The sequence below is a fragment of the Mobula hypostoma genome, chromosome 3 (assembly GCF_963921235.1).
Source record: "Mobula hypostoma chromosome 3, sMobHyp1.1, whole genome shotgun sequence".
Taxonomy (NCBI): Eukaryota; Metazoa; Chordata; class Chondrichthyes; order Myliobatiformes; family Myliobatidae; genus Mobula; species Mobula hypostoma.
Genome location: NC_086099.1, coordinates 172,030,379 through 172,049,279, shown reverse-complemented (window position 1 = coordinate 172,049,279; position 18,901 = coordinate 172,030,379). Strand labels below are relative to the sequence as shown.

The window sequence follows — 18,901 nt, the reverse complement described above, 5'->3', positions numbered from 1 at the left end:
TCCAAGCCAGTCCCATTTAAAACAGAACAGGTTACTCAGCTAACTAATTAAGAAAAAGTCATCTTAAATCTCTTTCTTTACTACCCAGTCGACATGTGTTACCACTCTGGTAACTACGTACCTGTACCTTTATTTTTAAGTCCTACCCTGGTTAACCTGTCCAAATGGAACACCTCACACTTGACTGAGTTAATTCCGTCTGCTTTTCCTTGCTCTTTTCCCCAGTTTTTCAAGATACTACTGTAACTTTAGATAACCTTCTTCACTGTCCACACCACCACCAATTTTACTGTCACCCGTAAACATTGAGTAATTGTACCTTCCAAGTCTCACTGGATGAGGCTAGCCTCTTCAATACCTCCTGGGAAATCCCGGAACATTTTCCACAAAGGACGTTCTTCCTGGACATTTCAAACCGTCAGAAGTTCTCACATTGAGATTTATGTACGCAAGCGTGATCCGCATGCTATAATTGATACTGTGTGCATCTCAGTCAACTATCCGAAATATTCCAATCCTTCAACCACATCTTTCGGGGAAATTACCCTATTTCATAGTCTCTGGTTATTTCAAATAAGTTAGGCACAAATATTACAGGCCTCGCGCAAGGTATCTGATCTGTGATTTTGGAAAACTATAGGACTTCTCTATTCCTGTTTACGCTCCGGGGCTGCACACCGTGGAGAGAACTACCAGCCCCGGATTTGCGGGAACCTTACCGTAGTAGCGACCAATCAATTGATACAAGCGTGCCCGGAGCCAATCAGCAGCTCGAACTTCGTGAGCAAATAGTCAGGGCAACTGCCAATCAAGTGACGAGTGCGTGTTCGAACTCAGTGCAGTGAAGAGGCTTCGTGGAATTTGTCTCGGAAAGAGGATGGCGGATATGGGGAGTACACGGTCCAGGGATGGTGGCTTCTTAGATTTAGGCTTTGCAAGGTCCTTCCCTGGCCTCTTGAAGATAATGCAAGCGGTATGGTCCACCGTACTTTTACTGTCCGCGCCTCCTTTCTGCACTGTTTTAAAGTCAAAACTGTATTTGAAAAATCGGCATTTCTGCCAATGTGAGTCCCACCCTTACAACTGCTCAGAGCGAAGTATTTTGCTTTTATTTATTCACCTATCACTTACGGACTTGTAGCGACACGAAAGTAGGCGTGAAGACGAAACTGTGTTTAATGAGAACTCGGTGCTAACTTTGTTAGTTTTCAATTGTTTTTTTAAAGAGTGTAAGGCGCTCTAACTTCGGCATCATCGTCCAAGCCGAGACAACATTGTCATCGTGCAAACCGAGCTTTTGGTTTGTTAAAGTGTTTTTTTTTGCTTATGTTGGAATAAGAATAACCGACGAGATTAGATTGTGATCTAGTCTTGCTCCCGTTTCCGGGCGGAGCTCGAGAACAAATGCGTTTATTACGCAAACGCATCTTTCTTTGTAAGTTTGGCCTGCTGCCTATTTGGTTTATTTACACTTGTTGCAAATAGCGGGCTGGGCGAAGTGACTGCCACATTCTGGGCTGCTTTGTAAAATGCAGTCTCTCTGCGTGTGGAACTGGAGTACAGTATCGCAGAATGCAACTTGCAGGCGTCCCGAGGCTGCGCCTGTTAGCAGACCCGCGAAATCGCGCTGCCGCAGTGCGTGTCTGCCCCTCCAGACCTCGCAACTCGCAAAGTTGTAACAGAAGATGTGGAAACACTCTACAGGTCGGGCTGCATCTGTGGAAAGAGACGGTGAATATTTCCGGTCCTGGAGCCTTTGTCCGAACTTGTTCTCGGATGTGGCCTGCTCGTTGAAAGGTTATTTATAGTAAATGCGCCGTGTTAAGGCAGAGATCCGGAGGGGGAACACTTGATTCACATTGTTTTATGATGGCAACTGACCTCTGTCAGCTCAGTCCCGCAGATCCCTAGGGTGGAAGATGATTAGCAGGTGCGATAGTGGCGAATCTGCAAGGAATGGGGGTTTAGGGATCATGTGCAGTCAGAGGAGATTTGGTTTACTTTGGCATGGTATTCGGTACAGACATCGTTGGCTGGGGGATTTGTTCCTGTCCTATACCTTTCCGTGATTTAACCTGTCAAGAAAGTAAACTGCTGGTGGAACTCAGCGAATCCGGCAACATCTGTGGCTTACCACACCTCTTTTCCCTCATTCCTTTACGCTGGTTCTCTTCCCTCCTTTAGACAGTATTAATGATCTCGAGACACAGTATGTCCACTGACCATTTCCCTGCCCAGCTGCTGCCTGACCTGCTGAGTTCCTTCTACAGCTGGTTTTTTCTTTTGCTGTTTCAGATTCCGACATCTGTAGTGTTTAGTAGCTCCATTAATCTTTTAAGAAGTAGCCTTGCATCATGTGAGTGAAAGTATACAAAAAAATCTTGCAGATACTGGAAATCCAACATTAGGAAAACAGAAAACGCAAGGAATGTGTCAGAACAAAGGGTGCTGCATCTGATACCTTTCTGCAAAGCTGTCTGTTTGAGTTGCTGAGTTTCCTGTTTTCATTACAGGTATTGCTAGCTGCTTAAAAATGGTGCATAAAAGGGGCAGTTAACAGTTGAAGTTCGCTGCTCTGCCAAACTATATTTCTTCTGCCCTCCACTTCTCTTAAATATAATTTGGTGAATTCTAATGTAATTGCCCTTTCCCTTTTCTAATACTTAATTATCTTGGGGTGGAGGTGTGGTTGGGAGTGCGAGGCTCAACCTTGCCTTCCAAGCTTATTGCTTGATCTTTCGTTTCTGTTTTAACTGATTAGAGAGCTTTGCCCTGTCCAAGCAGATTAAGTTTGAAAGCCAATGCCACTGTCCTTTACCAGTGGAACCACTGATAAAAGAGTCATTAAAGCGCGTTTTAAGTTAATATATTATGGGCAGCCCTAATGTGCTGGAGATCTGTTTGCTGGCAACACTGCAACTATTTAAAAATCTGTGAGCCTGTCCCAATGAATGAGTTGCTAAGGACTGTATGAAACAGCTGAGAATACTGTTGTGCTTGTTACCACTGGAAATCTGTTTCTTTTTGGGGGGAGGCTTGCATAGCTAAACACTTAGATGGGGGAAGACAGTAGTTTCCATCACACTTAATATCAGAAATATCAAGAAGTCTGTGATTCCACCTGGTATTGCTGATGCCCCAGCAATGGTCTCCTGGCCAGTTCTGTAACACAGTACTGAGTGAAACAGGGAGACCTCTTTCTCCCTTATTCGGGGGAGAGAGAGCCTGTGGTATGTCGAATACCGGGTGAATAAGCAGTCTTTGGGGTACTGCAAGCCTGTGTCTTCACTGATGCTTTGCTGCATGCTTGTGTGCTCGGTGGAGGACACTGGTGCCCTCGGCTGTCTCCCCTCTGCTGTCTCCTGTGTGCTCGGTGGAGGGCACTGATGCCCTTGGCTGTCTCCCCTCTGCTGTCTCCTGTGTGCTCGGTGGAGGGCACTGATGCCCTTGGCTGTCTCCCCTCTGCTGTCTCCTGTGTGCTCGGAGGGCACTGATGCCCTTGGCTGTCTCCTCTCTGCTGTCTCCTGTGTGCTCGGTGGAGGGCACTGATGCCCTTGGCTGTCTCCCCTCTGCTGTCTCCTGTGTGCTCGGTGGAGGGCACTGATGCTTCTTTTGCTGGTTGCTTTGCTGCTTGTGCATGGGAGGGGAGAGCTGGGGGGGGGCTTTGGGGTTCTAACATTTAACTGTCATTCATTCTTTGGGGCACTCCTCTGTTTGCGAAGAAAAAGAATTTCAGGATGTATATTGTATACATTTCTCTGACATTAAATGTACCTTTTGAGCAGTCACGTTGCTTTCCTGGCCCAGCCAACACCTGTCCTCAGGCAGCCATTGCATGTTACCTCAGTCAGTCACTCTGCACAAAGCTGTGCAGCTCAGGGATCACTGTTTCATTGTTGTAAGAACACCAGGATCCTGTCGGAATGATGTGATGGTTTTTACAGTTCATTTGGGGTATGTAACAGTGAATCAGCCTCTCGATGGTTGTGCTAAGTGGGGAGGCGGGGGAGTGGAGTGGGGAGGTTGCCACTTAGTCCTTGTTCACCAATTTACTATTTGTTGAATTGCATGTTTGTGAGGTCAGCTATGTATTTCAGGGAGTGTTGTTAAATATAGCACATTCTTCCTGAACCTTCTGTGGCTTCAGTGATTTAGTTTACCGTGAGAGGTATTGGATTTAATATCTGTGGCAAGTGGTGAAATATTAATAATTGCTGTTTGGCCAGAGCTGGAGCCAGTGTCTGGGCTATGTGGCCTGGGCCAAGGGTTTGGGAACACTATTGGTGGGGAACATGGATCTGTTTTTGCAGATGAAGCTATGGTGCTGTGTGTTTGTTGAAGTTGTTTAGAATTACAAGGACTGGCTGATCACTGTTTGTCATTTGCAAACCTTTGTCATGGATAGGATTTTATAATTATCCATCTTTTGTTATGCATTTGAAGTTGTGCCCCTATCTCTCGTGAAAACTGAGAACTTGGTGTACACACTTTTTCTGAGAGGAAGGGTTGCTGTAGTGGGATTATGTTTGCAACACTTTCTGTAATTCTCATCCTTGAAATAGTGCCAAGATCCACTAAAATTCAACTTTAATAAATGCCTAAAAGAAGCACAACACTGCACAGGGGTCTGTTAGAAATCCAGCATTGGTTGTATTTAGAATTGAATTGGTTTTGTTATTGTCACATTTACCGAGGTGCTGTGGTTGCATGTCCTGATCATTACATTGAGGTAGCGGTGCAAGGGAAGAACAATAACAGTGCAAAATGAAGTGTTACAGTTATTTATATAAAAGTAACTTATCTACATGTATCAAGGAGATTTATAGTCTACTGAAGGCTAGATCTGTGGTTTTCAAGACTAGTTATCCAGAACTATACAAGAAGTCCAGGTATACGACCTACAGGAGGCTATTTTAAGAATGAAAAACAACTCTGATTGAGGTTAGAGATGGAACTGGATGCATGTCATCACTGGCGGGGTTTGCAGGCCATTACTTCCAATAAAGTGAAGCCTACCGTTATGAATGGCTGTGATGCTTCACTCCCAGATGAACCTTTGCTTTTTTTGTGCACGCTTTGAAAGGGAGAATAAAACCACACCTGCGTGAATCCCTGCTGCATGTTGTAACCTCTTTCTCGGAGGCCAACATCAGAACATCTTTCAAGAGGGTGACCTCGCAAGGCATCAGTTCCGGATGGTAAACCTGGTAGGGCATTGAAACTCTGTGCCAATCAAAAGACGGGAGTGTACAAGGACATCTTCAATCTCTCACTGCTGCATTTGGAGGTTCCCAGCTGCTTCAAAAGCGTGATCATCATCTGCTGCCCAGGAAGAGCAGGGCCAGCTGCCTCAATGATTATTGCCCGGGGGCAGTTGTATCTACTGTGATGAAGTGCTTTGAGAGGTTGATCATAGCTAGGATGAACTCCTGCCTAAGCAAGGACCTGGACCCACGGTAATTTGCCAATCAGCACAACAGGTCTACAACAGGCTCTGCACTCTACCTTGGATCACCTGGACAATAGCATACCTACGTCAGGCTGCTGTTTATTGATTACAGCTCAGCATTCAACACAATCATACCCTCAGTTCTAATCACCATGTTCCAAAACTTGAGCCTCTATATATCTCCCTCTGCAACTGGATCTCTGGCTTCCTCACCGGGAGACCACAGGCTGTGCGGATCAGAAATAACTTCTGTTCCTTGCTGACAGTAAACATTGATGCACCTCGAAGGTGTGTGCTTAGCCCACTGCTGTACTGTCTACACCCATGACTGTGTGGCTAGGCACAGCTCAAACAGCATCTATAAATTTGCTGACGACACCACTATTGTTGGCAGAATTTCAGATGGTGCTGAGGAGGGATGCAGGAGTGAGATCGATCAGCTGGTTGAGTGGTATCGCAACAACAACCTTACACTCAACATCAGGAGCACTAAGGAGTTGATTGTGGACCTCAGGAAGTGGAAGTCGAAGGAACATGCACTGGTCCTCATTGAGGGATCGGTTTCAAGTTCCTGGATGCTAACATCTCTGAAGATCTACCCTGGACCCAGCATACTGATGCAATTACAAGCACGGCATGACACTGGCTATATTTCTTTATGAGGAGACTTGGTATATCACCAGAACATTTGCAAATTTCTGCAGGCGTACTCTGGAGAGTGTTCTTATTGGTAGGTTCATCATCCGGTATGGAGGGGCCACTGCACAGGATGGGAAAAAGCTGCAGAAAGTTATAAACTGAGCCAGCTCTGTCGTGGGCACTAGACCCCCAGCTTTAAAAGGTGATGCCTCAAAAAGACAGGAGCCTGAGAGAAACACAATCAGTGTTTCAGGAACAGTATCTTCCCCTCTGCCATCAGATTTCTGAATGGATAATAATTCCATGAACCCTGCTTCACTACTTGCCCCCCCCACTTTTTTTTTGCAGTACTTATTTAATTTGTCTTATCTCTCCTCCTTATTGTAATTGGTAGTTTTTTAAAAATTATGTGTTGCAATTGTACTGCTGCTGCATCTCCTAACATAAGTCAACAATGTTAAACCTGATTCTCAGAACACAACAGAGTTAATTTTTCAGATTTAAAAAGTGTTTGGAATTGGGAAAAGGTTGCTGAGGAAGAGTTTGAGGAATACTGACTTGCATACGTTTTCCCTATCTCAGTGTGTTGTATATTTTTGTTCATCCCAGAATGTCCAGCTCATCCAGTAATCCCTTGAAATTTTCTTAACAATTTGTTGAAGCTGTTTAATTTATTATTATGGAAAAAATTCAGTATAATTCCCATGTTCTGTAAAACATTGGTGTAATATAGTTTAGTAGAGGTTTTCCCAGCAGCTCCAAAATCCATGGCAACGTATCCAAACAATTAAATTCTTTAAGATCATCTGCTTTAATTTTTAATTACTATTTTAAAAGGTGCTTTATCAAATACAGCTCTTTCTATTTTCATTTCATTCCCTTATTATTTGTGTATTTCAACCCCTACAATGATTAATGAAGTACTTTCAATGTAGGGAACTGTCTTGTGGTCCTTTACATAAGCATGAAGAAAATGAACATTGAAGCATAGATCAGAGGCTTAGATGGGAGGGAAGATTGTGAGAAGAATTTTAAAGGGAAGACAGTGGAGAAATGTTGGAATTTCAGAGCAGCTTGAAGAAAATTAGGGCTGTGGATTGTGCTCAAACAGCAGAGGCAGTTGAGTTGGATAAAATGGCTCCTGAAATTACAGAATCATCAGTGAATATGTTTTTTGGTTAAATATGACCTCACAGCATTTATTACAGATGAATGTGTACTGCATATGGTGGGTAAGTGGGAACCAGTCATTTGGATTTATGCAAAGCCTCTAACGTGTACCATGGGTACAACTCATCAAGGATACTTACAAATGACCATTTTCAGGGAGGTGACATCTATCATTAGGGACTCCAGCAGTCTGGGCCCTGTCCTCCTCTTAATGCTGCCATCAGGTTCTTGAAGTGGCCTGATAAACCTTCTTACCTTGGAATATATTTCTTATTCTCTCTTTCTCAACTTGCATTAACGTTGTTTTGTTTATTTTGTTGTGGAAGTGATCATAAACTTAGAGATAACTTATGTTTATCATGTTGGTAATGTCTTGTGCTGCTTCTGCAAACGGCTGATTTTCATCGCATTTATACCCTGTGTATGCATGCCCACAATAATAGATTAACTTAAAATTCAAAGAGACAGTTCCATGGCAGTTCAGTGCTGTAATTGAATGAAACTAGATACTGAGCTGGGGGAAATACAGGTCAAGCAGGTGGGGTGTTAAGGATGATCTGAAAGAGGTAAGTCAGATGTGGTTATGGAGAAAATTCCATCATGAGATGTGGTTCATCTGATAAAGGTGCACAAAGGGCAAAAATAAAGATCTGGGAAAATTATAAAAGTGGTAAAATGTTGGATTGGGGAAGAGCCAGATACTGAAAGAATTTAAACACAGTAAGATTTTAAATTTTGGGCCAGCTAATTTGTTCAGTAAAGACGTGGTGATAAAAAGAATTGCTTTTCAGCTTTAACCTTCTCATCTGGTGCTAATTTCTTTATGGCATTGTTGATCTCAATCTCCACCACCTCTTCCAGTCCCTCAGTACTTGTATATCTTTGATGTACTTTGATTGTCAACTGAGGCTCTTGTTCATTAAAGAACATTGTATGCTCTTAAGAAACCAATTGCATAAAGTTGCTTAGCCAGGATGACAATTTGGAAAATCAACTAGATTTTGCTCATTTGTTACAATGCAGATGGTTTTGGAGAAAACCATCTATCCAGAATAGCTATTGAATTTGGTGTGGATGTTCTTGATGTTGGAATAGCAAGTTAATACTCCTGGTAAAGGATGTTAGATTAAGACTGTATGTTTAAGGGAGTTAGTGGAGTTGATGCTGAAGAACTTGGGGTTGGGTGAAAAGTTGGTGGTGTACATATTTTTAAAAACGTGTTTATGCATTGCTAAGCCACTTAGCTTAAGCTATACTAGTTGTATTTTTAAGCTTTTTTAAAAAGAATTTGGTGATTTTGCATTGTCAGATCTGAGATTAAATGACCCAAGTTTCCTCAATGATGGATTAGTTCAATCAAATCCATTCTGCAGGAAATTACTTCTGCCAAGACCAGTCAGCATTTTTAATTGCCACATGAAGCTATTTTGCAGTCATTTTTTAAAACTCATTTTCACCAGGTTTCTATCACAAATTTACATAACTTGTGTATAAATGTTTGAGCTAAAGCTGTATGAGGCTTGCTGGAGCTTTAGATTCTCTGGGTTTATTTAACTTCCTTTGCACCATGCTAAAGAGGCTGTGCACCTGTGTATTTTAAGTGCTTTTAAAAAAAATTGTGGTTTTTACTTGTACATGCAGATTTTGTTGCCTCTGTATTTATAAAATTATATAAAATTGTCTAAACAGAAACACCTGTAGATGCTTTTTTAAGTCATTTTTGGAGAAAAATAAGCAATTTGTCACCATATGTGAGCTGTAATATATCAACTGTTTCACTTGTGGGGAATATTCTGCCACAGGAGTTTGTTCTGTGGCGTTAATAAGCATAGCCTGGAAAACAGCAGTTTTCTTCTTCCACCTTTGTCAGATTTCTGGAAAAGTTTGTTTGTTTGTTGGGTTCTAAATTCTGTGTTCATTTCTGAAATAGTTTTAGCTTTACTTGTTTTTGTTACAAGTGGTCTGGTCTGTCAACACCACCTCTTTGGTCAAGAAAGCAGAATAGTGGTTTCCACTTCCTGTGGAGATTGAGGTGAATGAGCCCCCCCCTCCCCATTCTAACGCGTTTTTATAGGAGCAGCACCGAGAGTGTCCTGACCAGCTGTATAACCATCTGGTACGGGAATTGCAAGGCATCTGACCGCGAGCCCTAGTGCTAGTGAGGGTTGCTGAGAGGATCATAGATGGGTGGAAGAGAGATCCTGGAGATATTTATCGGGACCACTGCCGATGCAGGTCTCTTAGCATTAACAATATCTCTCCCATCTGTCCCAACAATCTTCAGGCAGGAGGTACCATGGCATTCGGGCTAGATCTGTTAGGATGAGAATTAACTACTTTCACCAGGCCATGAGATGACTGAACTCCCTGCCATCACCCCCCAGGTCTCACCACGTATTAAGTGCCAGTAGTGTTATACACCTCCCTCCCCTTTCTAGATCTTCCTGTCTCTGTCTCTGGAGACAGCTTATCCACTGATGTCTACTATAAGCCTACTGACTCTCACAGCTATCTGGACTATTCCTCTTCTCACCCTGTCTCTTGCAAAAACGCCATCCCCTTCTCGCAATTCCTCCGTCTCCGCCGCATCTGCTCTCAGGATGAGGCTTTTCATTCTAGGACGAGGGAGATGTCTTCCTTTTTTAAAGAAAGGGGCTTCCCTTCCTCCACTATCAACTCTGCTCTTAAACGCATCTCCCCCATTTCACGTACATCTGCTCTCACTCCATCCTCCTGCCACCCCACTAGGAATAGGGTTCCCCTGGTCCTCACCTACCACACCACCAGCCTCCGGGTCCAACATATTATTCTCCGTAACTTCCGCCATCTCCAACGGGATCCCACCACTAAGCACATCTTTCCCTCCCCCCCTCTCTCTGCATTCCGCAGGGATCGCTCCCTACGCGACTCCCTTGTCCATTCATTCCCGCCATCGCTCCCCACTGATCTCCCTCCTGGCACTTATCCGTGTAAGCGGAACAAGTGCTACACATGCCCTTACACTTCCTCCCTTACCACCATTCAGGGCCCCAAACAGTCCTTCCAGGTGAGGCGACACCTCACCTGTGAGTCGACTGGGGTGATATATACTGCGTCCAGTGCTCCCGATGTGGCCTTTTATATATTGGCGAGACCCGACGCAGACTGGGAGACTGCTTTGCTGAACATCTACGCTCTGTCCGCCAGAGAAAGCAGGATCTCCCAGTGGCCACACATTTTAATTCCACATCCCATTCCCATTCTGACATGTCTATCCACGGCCTCCTCTACTGTAAAGATGAAGCCACACTCAGGTTGGAGGAACAACACCTTATATTCCGTCTGGGTAGCCTCCAACCTGATGGCATGAACATCGACTTCTCTAACTTCTGCTAAGGCCCCACCTCCCCCTCGTACCCCATCTGTTACTTATTTTTATGCACATATTCTTTCTCTCACTCTCCTTCTTCTCCCTCTGTCCCTCTGAATATACCTCTTGCCCATCCTCTGGGTTCCCCCCCCCCCCGTCTTTCTTCCCGGACCTCCTGTCCCATGATCCTCTCGTATCCCCTTTTGCCTATCACCTGTCCAGCTCTTGGCTCTATTCCTCCCCCTCCTGTCTTCTCCTATCATTTTGGATCTCCCCCTCCCCCTCCCACTTTCAAATCTCTTACTCACTCTTCCTTCAGTTAGTCCTGACAAAGGGTCTCGGCCTGAAACGTCGACTGCACCTCTTCCTACAGATGCTGCCTGGCCTGCTGCGTTCACCAGCAACTTTGATGTGTGTTGCTTGAATTTCTAGCATCTGCAGAATTCCTGTTGTTAGTGTTATACTGTTTACTTTTTAAATTGTGTTGTCAGTACACATTAGTTGTTAATTTGTTTGTGGTAATATTATTTTGTGTAGTGTGTGAGATATATGTAGTGTGTCCAGAATAACATTGTCTTGTTTGGCGGTGTATATGTATATGGTTGAATGATAAGAAACTTGGTTATTCTTGTCAGGGTCCCATTTTAAAAGGCACTAAGATTATGTACAATGAAACAAAAGCTATGTACTGGAGAAAAATAGCATGAACTACTAGAGTCTTTTAAGATAATAGAAAATGCCTGGACTAATGACACAGGGATAGGAAAAAATAAATATAAGATGTTGACATTTTGGACAGAATTGTTGTCTGGGTGTGGATAATGCTGGAGAGGCCTTTTCTGATTATCCAAGATGATAATAGGCCCTTTATGTTTGACTAACGTCTCTAACAACACTTTGGCCGCTTTAAGAATTCTTTCTCAATTATTAGTTGACAAATTACTGTATTCATTACATTCAGTGCATAATTTGCAGTAGTTGTATTTGAACTTCATAGTTTGCACTTTGGTGTCACATTGATGCCTATGTTAAAGAGCAACAAAGTGAACTGGATGTCTGTGACTAAAACAAGCATAAACTACTGTAGATGATACAGTATACAAATTCTCATTATTTAGATGTGGATTAACAATTCAGTTTTTCTCATAATTTGAACAATGGAAATTGTATCTAATTTGGTCTGTTAGCAACTCTCAAAGTGTTAGAGAAACTCAGCAGGTCAAGCAGCATCAATGGAACGGAATAAATAGTCGATATTTTGGGCAGAGACCCTTCATCAGGACTGGACGGGAAGGGGGAAGAAGCCAGAAGGAAGTGGTGAGGGAAAGAGAAGGAGCCAGAATAAGGTGGTGAGGGAAAGAGAAGGAGCCAGAATAAGGTGGTGAGGGAAAGAGAAGGAGCCAGAAAAGAGAAGGAGCCAGAATAAGGTGGTGAGGGAAAGAGAAGGAGCCGGAATAAGGTGGTGAGGGAAAGAGAAGGAGCCGGAATAAGGTGGTGAGGGAAAGAGAAGGAGCCGGAATAAGGTGGTGAGGGAAAGAGAAGGAGCCGGAATAAGGTGGTGAGGGAAAGAGAAGGAGCCGGAATAAGGTGGTGAGGGAAAGAGAAGGAGCCGGAATAAGGTGGTGAGGGAAAGAGAAGGAGCCGGAATAAGGTGGTGAGGGAAAGAGAAGGAGCCGGAATAAGGTGGTGAGGGAAAGAGAAGGAGCCGGAATAAGGTGGTGAGGGAAAGAGAAGGAGCCGGAATAAGGTGGTGAGGGAAAGAGAAGGAGCCAGAATGAAGTGGTGAGGGAAAGAGAAGGAGCCAGAATAAGGTGGTGAGGGAAAGAGAAGGAGCCGGAATAAGGTGGTGAGGGAAAGAGAAGGAGCCGGAATGAAGTGGTGAGGGAAAGAGAAGGAGCCAGAATAAGGTGGTGAGGGAAAGAGAAGGAGCCGGAATAAGGTGGTGAGGGAAAGAGAAGGAGCCGGAATGAAGTGGTGAGGGAAAGAGAAGGAGCCAGAATAAGGTGGTGAGGGAAAGAGAAGGAGCCAGAATAAGGTGGTGAGGGAAAGAGAAGGAGCCAGAATGAAGTGGTGAGGGAAAGAGAAGGAGCCGGAATAAGGTGGTGAGGGAAAGAGAAGGAGCCGGAATAAGGTGGTGAGGGAAAGAGAAGGAGCCGGAATAAGGTGGTGAGGGAAAGAGAAGGAGCCGGAATGAAGTGGTGAGGGAAAGAGAAGGAGCCAGAATAAGGTGGTGAGGGAAAGAGAAGGAGCCGGAATAAGGTGGTGAGGGAAAGAGAAGGAGCCGGAATGAAGTGGTGAGGGAAAGAGAAGGAGCCAGAATAAGGTGGTGAGGGAAAGAGAAGGAGCCGGAATAAGGTGGTGAGGGAAAGAGAAGGAGCCAGAATAAGGTGGTGAGGGAAAGAGAAGGAGCCAGAATGAAGTGGTGAGGGAAAGAGAAGGAGCCAGAATAAGGTGGTGAGGGAAAGAGAAGGAGCCAGAATAAGGTGGTGAGGGAAAGAGAAGGAGCCAGAATAAGGTGGTGAGGGAAAGAGAAGGAGCCAGAATGAAGTGGTGAGGGAAAGAGAAGGAGCCAGAATAAGGTGGTGAGGGAAAGAGAAGGAGCCAGAATAAGGTGGTGAGGGAAAGAGAAGGAGCCAGAATGAAGTGGTGAGGGAAAGAGAAGGAGCCGGAATAAGGTGGTGAGGGAAAGAGAAGGAGCCAGAATAAGGTGGTGAGGGAAAGAGAAGGAGCCGGAATAAGGTGGTGAGGGAAAGAGAAGGAGCCAGAATAAGGTGGTGAGGGAAAGAGAAGGAGCCAGAATAAGGTGGTGAGGGAAAGAGAAGGAGCCAGAATAAGGTGGTGAGGGAAAGAGAAGGAGCCAGAATAAGGTGGTGAGGGAAAGAGAAGGAGCCAGAATGAAGTGGTGAGGGAAAGAGAAGGAGCCAGAATGAAGTGGTGAGGGAAAGAGAAGGAGCCGGAATAAGGTGGTGAGGGAAAGAGAAGGAGCCAGAATGAAGTGGTGAGGGAAAGAGAAGGAGCCGGAATAAGGTGGTGAGGGAAAGAGAAGGAGCCAGAATAAGGTGGTGAGGGAAAGAGAAGGAGCCAGAATAAGGTGGTGAGGGAAAGAGAAGGAGCCAGAATGAAGTGGTGAGGGAAAGAGAAGGAGCCAGAATGAAGTGGTGAGGGAAAGAGAAGGAGCCAGAATAAGGTGGTGAGGGAAAGAGAAGGAGCCAGAATGAAGTGGTGAGGGAAAGAGAAGGAGCCGGAATGAAGTGGTGAGGGAAAGAGAAGGAGCCAGAATAAGGTGGTGACGGAAAGAGAAGGAGCCAGAATGAAGTGGTGAGGGAAAGAGAAGGAGCCAGAATAAGGTGGTGAGGGAAAGAGAAGGAGCCAGAATAAGGTGGTGAGGGAAAGAGAAGGAGCCAGAATAAGGTGGTGAGGGAAAGAGAAGGAGCCGGAATAAGGCGGTGAGGGAAAGAGAAGGAGCCAGAATAAGGCGGTGAGGGAAAGAGAAGGAGCCGGAATAAGGCGGTGAGGGAAAGAGAAGGAGCCAGAATGAAGTGGTGAGGGAAAGAGAAGGAGCCGGAATAAGGTGGTGAGGGAAAGAGAAGGAGCCGGAATAAGGCGGTGAGGGAAAGAGAAGGAGCCGGAATAAGGCGGTGAGGGAAAGAGAAGGAGCCGGAATGAAGTGGTGAGGGAAAGAGAAGGAGCCAGAATAAGGTGGTGAGGGAAAGAGAAGGAGCCAGAATAAGGTGGTGAGGGAAAGAGAAGGAGCCGGAATAAGGTGGTGAGGGAAAGAGAAGGAGCCAGAATAAGGTGGTGAGGGAAAGAGAAGGAGCCAGAATAAGGCGGTGAGGGAAAGAGAAGGAGCCGGAATAAGGCGGTGAGGGAAAGAGAAGGAGCCGGAATAAGGTGGTGAGGGAAAGAGAAGGAGCCGGAATAAGGTGGTGAGGGAAAGAGAAGGAGCCAGAATAAGGTGGTGAGGGAAAGAGAAGGAGCCAGAATGAAGTGGTGAGGGAAAGAGAAGGAGCCGGAATAAGGTGGTGAGGGAAAGAGAAGGAGCCGGAATAAGGTGGTGAGGGAAAGAGAAGGAGCCAGAATGAAGTGGTGAGGGAAAGAGAAGGAGCCAGAATAAGGTGGTGAGGGAAAGAGAAGGAGCCAGAATAAGGTGGTGAGGGAAAGAGAAGGAGCCAGAATAAGGTGGTGAGGGAAAGAGAAGGAGCCAGAATAAGGTGGTGAGGGAAAGAGAAGGAGCCGGAATAAGGTGGTGAGGGAAAGAGAAGGAGCCGGAATGAAGTGGTGAGGGAAAGAGAAGGAGCCAGAATGAAGTGGTGAGGGAAAGAGAAGGAGCCAGAATGAAGTGGTGAGGGAAAGAGAAGGAGCCAGAATGAAGTGGTGAGGGAAAGAGAAGGAGCCAGAATAAAGTGGTGAGGGAAAGAGAAGGAGCCAGAATGAAGTGGTGAGGGAAAGAGAAGGAGCCAGAATAAGGTGGTGAGGGAAAGAGAAGGAGCCAGAATGAAGTGGTGAGGGAAAGAGAAGGAGCCAGAATGAAGTGGTGAGGGAAAGAGAAGGAGCCGGAATGAAGTGGTGAGGGAAAGAGAAGGAGCTGGAATAAGGCGGTGAGGGAAAGAGAAGGAGCCAGAATAGGGCGGTGAGGGAAAGAGAAGGAGCCAGAATGAAGTGGTGAGGGAAAGAGAAGGAGCCAGAATGAAGTGGTGAGGGAAAGAGAAGGAGCCGGAATAAGGCGGTGAGGGAAAGAGAAGGAGCCGGAATAAGGTGATGAGGGAAAGAGAAGGAGCCGGAATAAGGTGGTGAGGGAAAGAGAAGGAGCCAGAATAAGGCGGTGAGGGAAAGAGAAGGAGCCAGAATAAGGCGGTGAGGGAAAGAGAAGGAGCCGGAATAAGGCGGTGAGGGAAAGAGAAGGAGCCGGAATAAGGTGGTGAGGGAAAGAGAAGGAGCCGGAATAAGGTGGTGAGGGAAAGAGAAGGAGCCAGAATGAAGTGGTGAGGGAAAGAGAAGGAGCCAGAATAAGGTGGTGAGGGAAAGAGAAGGAGCCGGAATGAAGTGGTGAGGGAAAGAGAAGGAGCCAGAATAAGGTGGTGAGGGAAAGAGAAGGAGCCAGAATGAAGTGGTGAGGGAAAGAGAAGGAGCCAGAATGAAGTGGTGAGGGAAAGAGAAGGAGCCAGAATGAAGTGGTGAGGGAAAGAGAAGGAGCCAGAATAAGGTGGTGAGGGAAAGAGAAGGAGCCAGAATGAAGTGGTGAGGGAAAGAGAAGGAGCCAGAATAAGGTGGTGAGGGAAAGAGAAGGAGCCAGAATAAGGTGGTGAGGGAAAGAGAAGGAGCCGGAATAAGGTGGTGAGGGAAAGAGAAGGAGCCAGAATGAAGTGGTGAGGGAAAGAGAAGGAGCCAGAATAAGGTGGTGAGGGAAAGAGAAGGAGCCAGAATGAAGTGGTGAGGGAAAGAGAAGGAGCCAGAATGAAGTGGTGAGGGAAAGAGAAGGAGCCGGAATGAAGTGGTGAGGGAAAGAGAAGGAGCCGGAATAAGGTGGTGAGGGAAAGAGAAGGAGCCAGAATGAAGTGGTGAGGGAAAGAGAAGGAGCCAGAATAAGGTGGTGAGGGAAAGAGAAGGAGCCAGAATAAGGTGGTGAGGGAAAGAGAAGGAGCCAGAATAAGGTGGTGAGGGAAAGAGAAGGAGCCAGAATAAGGTGGTGAGGGAAAGAGAAGGAGCCAGAATGAAGTGGTGAGGGAAAGAGAAGGAGCCAGAATGAAGTGGTGAGGGAAAGAGAAGGAGCCGGAATAAGGTGGTGAGGGAAAGAGAAGGAGCCAGAATAAGGTGGTGAGGGAAAGAGAAGGAGCCAGAATGAAGTGGTGAGGGAAAGAGAAGGAGCCGGAATAAGGTGGTGAGGGAAAGAGAAGGAGCCAGAATGAAGTGGTGAGGGAAAGAGAAGGAGCCAGAATAAGGTGGTGAGGGAAAGAGAAGGAGCCAGAATGAAGTGGTGAGGGAAAGAGAAGGAGCCAGAATAAGGTGGTGAGGGAAAGAGAAGGAGCCAGAATAAGGTGGTGAGGGAAAGAGAAGGAGCCAGAATGAGGTGGTGAGGGAAAGAGAAGGAGCCGGAATAAGGTGGTGAGGGAAAGAGAAGGAGCCGGAATAAGGTGGTGAGGGAAAGAGAAGGAGCCGGAATAAGGTGGTGAGGGAAAGAGAAGGAGCCGGAATAAGGTGGTGAGGGAAAGAGAAGGAGCCAGAATGAAGTGGTGAGGGAAAGAGAAGGAGCCAGAATGAAGTGGTGAGGGAAAGAGAAGGAGCCAGAATAAGGTGGTGAGGGAAAGAGAAGGAGCCGGAATAAGGTGGTGAGGGAAAGAGAAGGAGCCAGAATAAGGTGGTGAGGGAAAGAGAAGGAGCCAGAATGAAGTGGTGAGGGAAAGAGAAGGAGCCAGAATAAGGTGGTGAGGGAAAGAGAAGGAGCCAGAATGAAGTGGTGAGGGAAAGAGAAGGAGCCAGAATGAAGTGGTGAGGGAAAGAGAAGGAGCCGGAATAAGGTGGTGAGGGAAAGAGAAGGAGCCAGAATAAGGTGGTGAGGGAAAGAGAAGGAGCCAGAATGAAGTGGTGAGGGAAAGAGAAGGAGCCAGAATAAGGTGGTGAGGGAAAGAGAAGGAGCCAGAATGAAGTGGTGAGGGAAAGAGAAGGAGCCAGAATGAAGTGGTGAGGGAAAGAGAAGGAGCCGGAATAAGGTGGTGAGGGAAAGAGAAGGAGCCAGAATAAGGTGGTGAGGGAAAGAGAAGGAGCCAGAATGAAGTGGTGAGGGAAAGAGAAGGAGCCGGAATAAGGTGGTGAGGGAAAGAGAAGGAGCCAGAATAAGGTGGTGAGGGAAAGAGAAGGAGCCAGAATGAAGTGGTGAGGGAAAGAGAAGGAGCCAGAATAAGGTGGTGAGGGAAAGAGAAGGAGCCAGAATGAAGTGGTGAGGGAAAGAGAAGGAGCCAGAATGAGGTGGTGAGGGAAAGAGAAGGAGCCGGAATAAGGTGGTGAGGGAAAGAGAAGGAGCCGGAATAAGGTGGTGAGGGAAAGAGAAGGAGCCGGAATAAGGTGGTGAGTGAAAGAGAAGGATCCGGAATAAGGTGGTGAGGGAAAGAGAAGAAGCCAGAATGAAGTGGTGAGGGAAAGAGAAGGAGCCAGAATGAAGTGGTGAGGGAAAGAGAAGGAGCCAGAATAAGGTGGTGAGGGAAAGAGAAGGAGCCGGAATAAGGCGGTGAGGGAAAGAGAAGGAGCCAGAATAAGGCGGTGAGGGAAAGAGAAGGAGCCGGAATAAGGTGGTGAGGGAAAGAGAAGGAGCCAGAATAAGGTGGTGAGGGAAAGAGAAGGAGCCGGAATAAGGTGGTGAGGGAAAGAGAAGGAGCCAGAATGAAGTGGTGAGGGAAAGAGAAGGAGCCAGAATAAGGTGGTGAGGGAAAGAGAAGGAGCCAGAATGAAGTGGTGAGGGAAAGAGAAGGAGCCAGAATGAAGTGGTGAGGGAAAGAGAAGGAGCCAGAATGAAGTGGTGAGGGAAAGAGAAGGAGCCAGAATAAGGTGGTGAGGGAAAGAGAAGGAGCCAGAATGAAGTGGTGAGGGAAAGAGAAGGAGCCGGAATAAGGTGGTGAGGGAAAGAGAAGGAGCCAGAATAAGGTGGTGAGGGAAAGAGAAGGAGCCAGAATGAAGTGGTGAGGGAAAGAGAAGGAGCCAGAATAAGGCGGTGAGGGAAAGAGAAGGAGCCAGAATGAAGTGGTGAGGGAAAGAGAAGGAGCCAGAATGAAGTGGTGAGGGAAAGAGAAGGAGCCGGAATGAAGTGGTGAGGGAAAGAGAAGGAGCCAGAATAAGGCGGTGAGGGAAAGAGAAGGAGCCAGAATGAAGTGGTGAGGGAAAGAGAAGGAGCCAGAATAGGGCGGTGAGGGAAAGAGAAGGAGCCAGAATGAAGTGGTGAGGGAAAGAGAAGAAGCCAGAATGAAGTGGTGAGGGAAAGAGAAGGAGCCAGAATGAAGTGGTGAGGGAAAGAGAAGGAGCCAGAATGAAGTGGTGAGGGAAAGAGAAGGAGCCGGAATAAGGTGGTGAGGGAAAGAGAAGGAGCCAGAATGAAGTGGTGAGGGAAAGAGAAGGAGCCGGAATAAGGCGGTGAGGGAAAGAGAAGGAGCCGGAATAAGGCGGTGAGGGAAAGAGAAGGAGCCGGAATAAGGCGGTGAGGGAAAGAGAAGGAGCCGGAATAAGGCGGTGAGGGAAAGAGAAGGAGCCGGAATAAGGCGGTGAGGGAAAGAGAAGGAGCCGGAATAAGGCGGTGAGGGAAAGAGAAG

At 46.3% G+C, this 18,901-nt stretch overlaps 1 protein-coding gene across 2 annotated transcripts in view; it reads left to right on the top strand.

Moving 5' to 3' along the window:
* Positions 1 to 831: 831 nt before the first annotated feature.
* The window catches only part of cmtm7 (CKLF-like MARVEL transmembrane domain containing 7), a 39,125-nt gene continuing 21,055 nt past the window's right edge, over positions 832 to 18,901 (top strand). The window contains exon 1 of one of the 2 annotated variants that reach the window (XM_063042368.1): positions 832 to 973. In XM_063042368.1, coding sequence (XP_062898438.1) covers positions 878 to 973 — 96 coding nt within the window. In that variant the 5' untranslated portion in view covers positions 832 to 877. Of the gene's footprint in view, positions 974 to 1,489; positions 1,732 to 18,901 lie in introns of those variants that run through there. The other variant, XM_063042367.1, reaches the window with a different exon arrangement.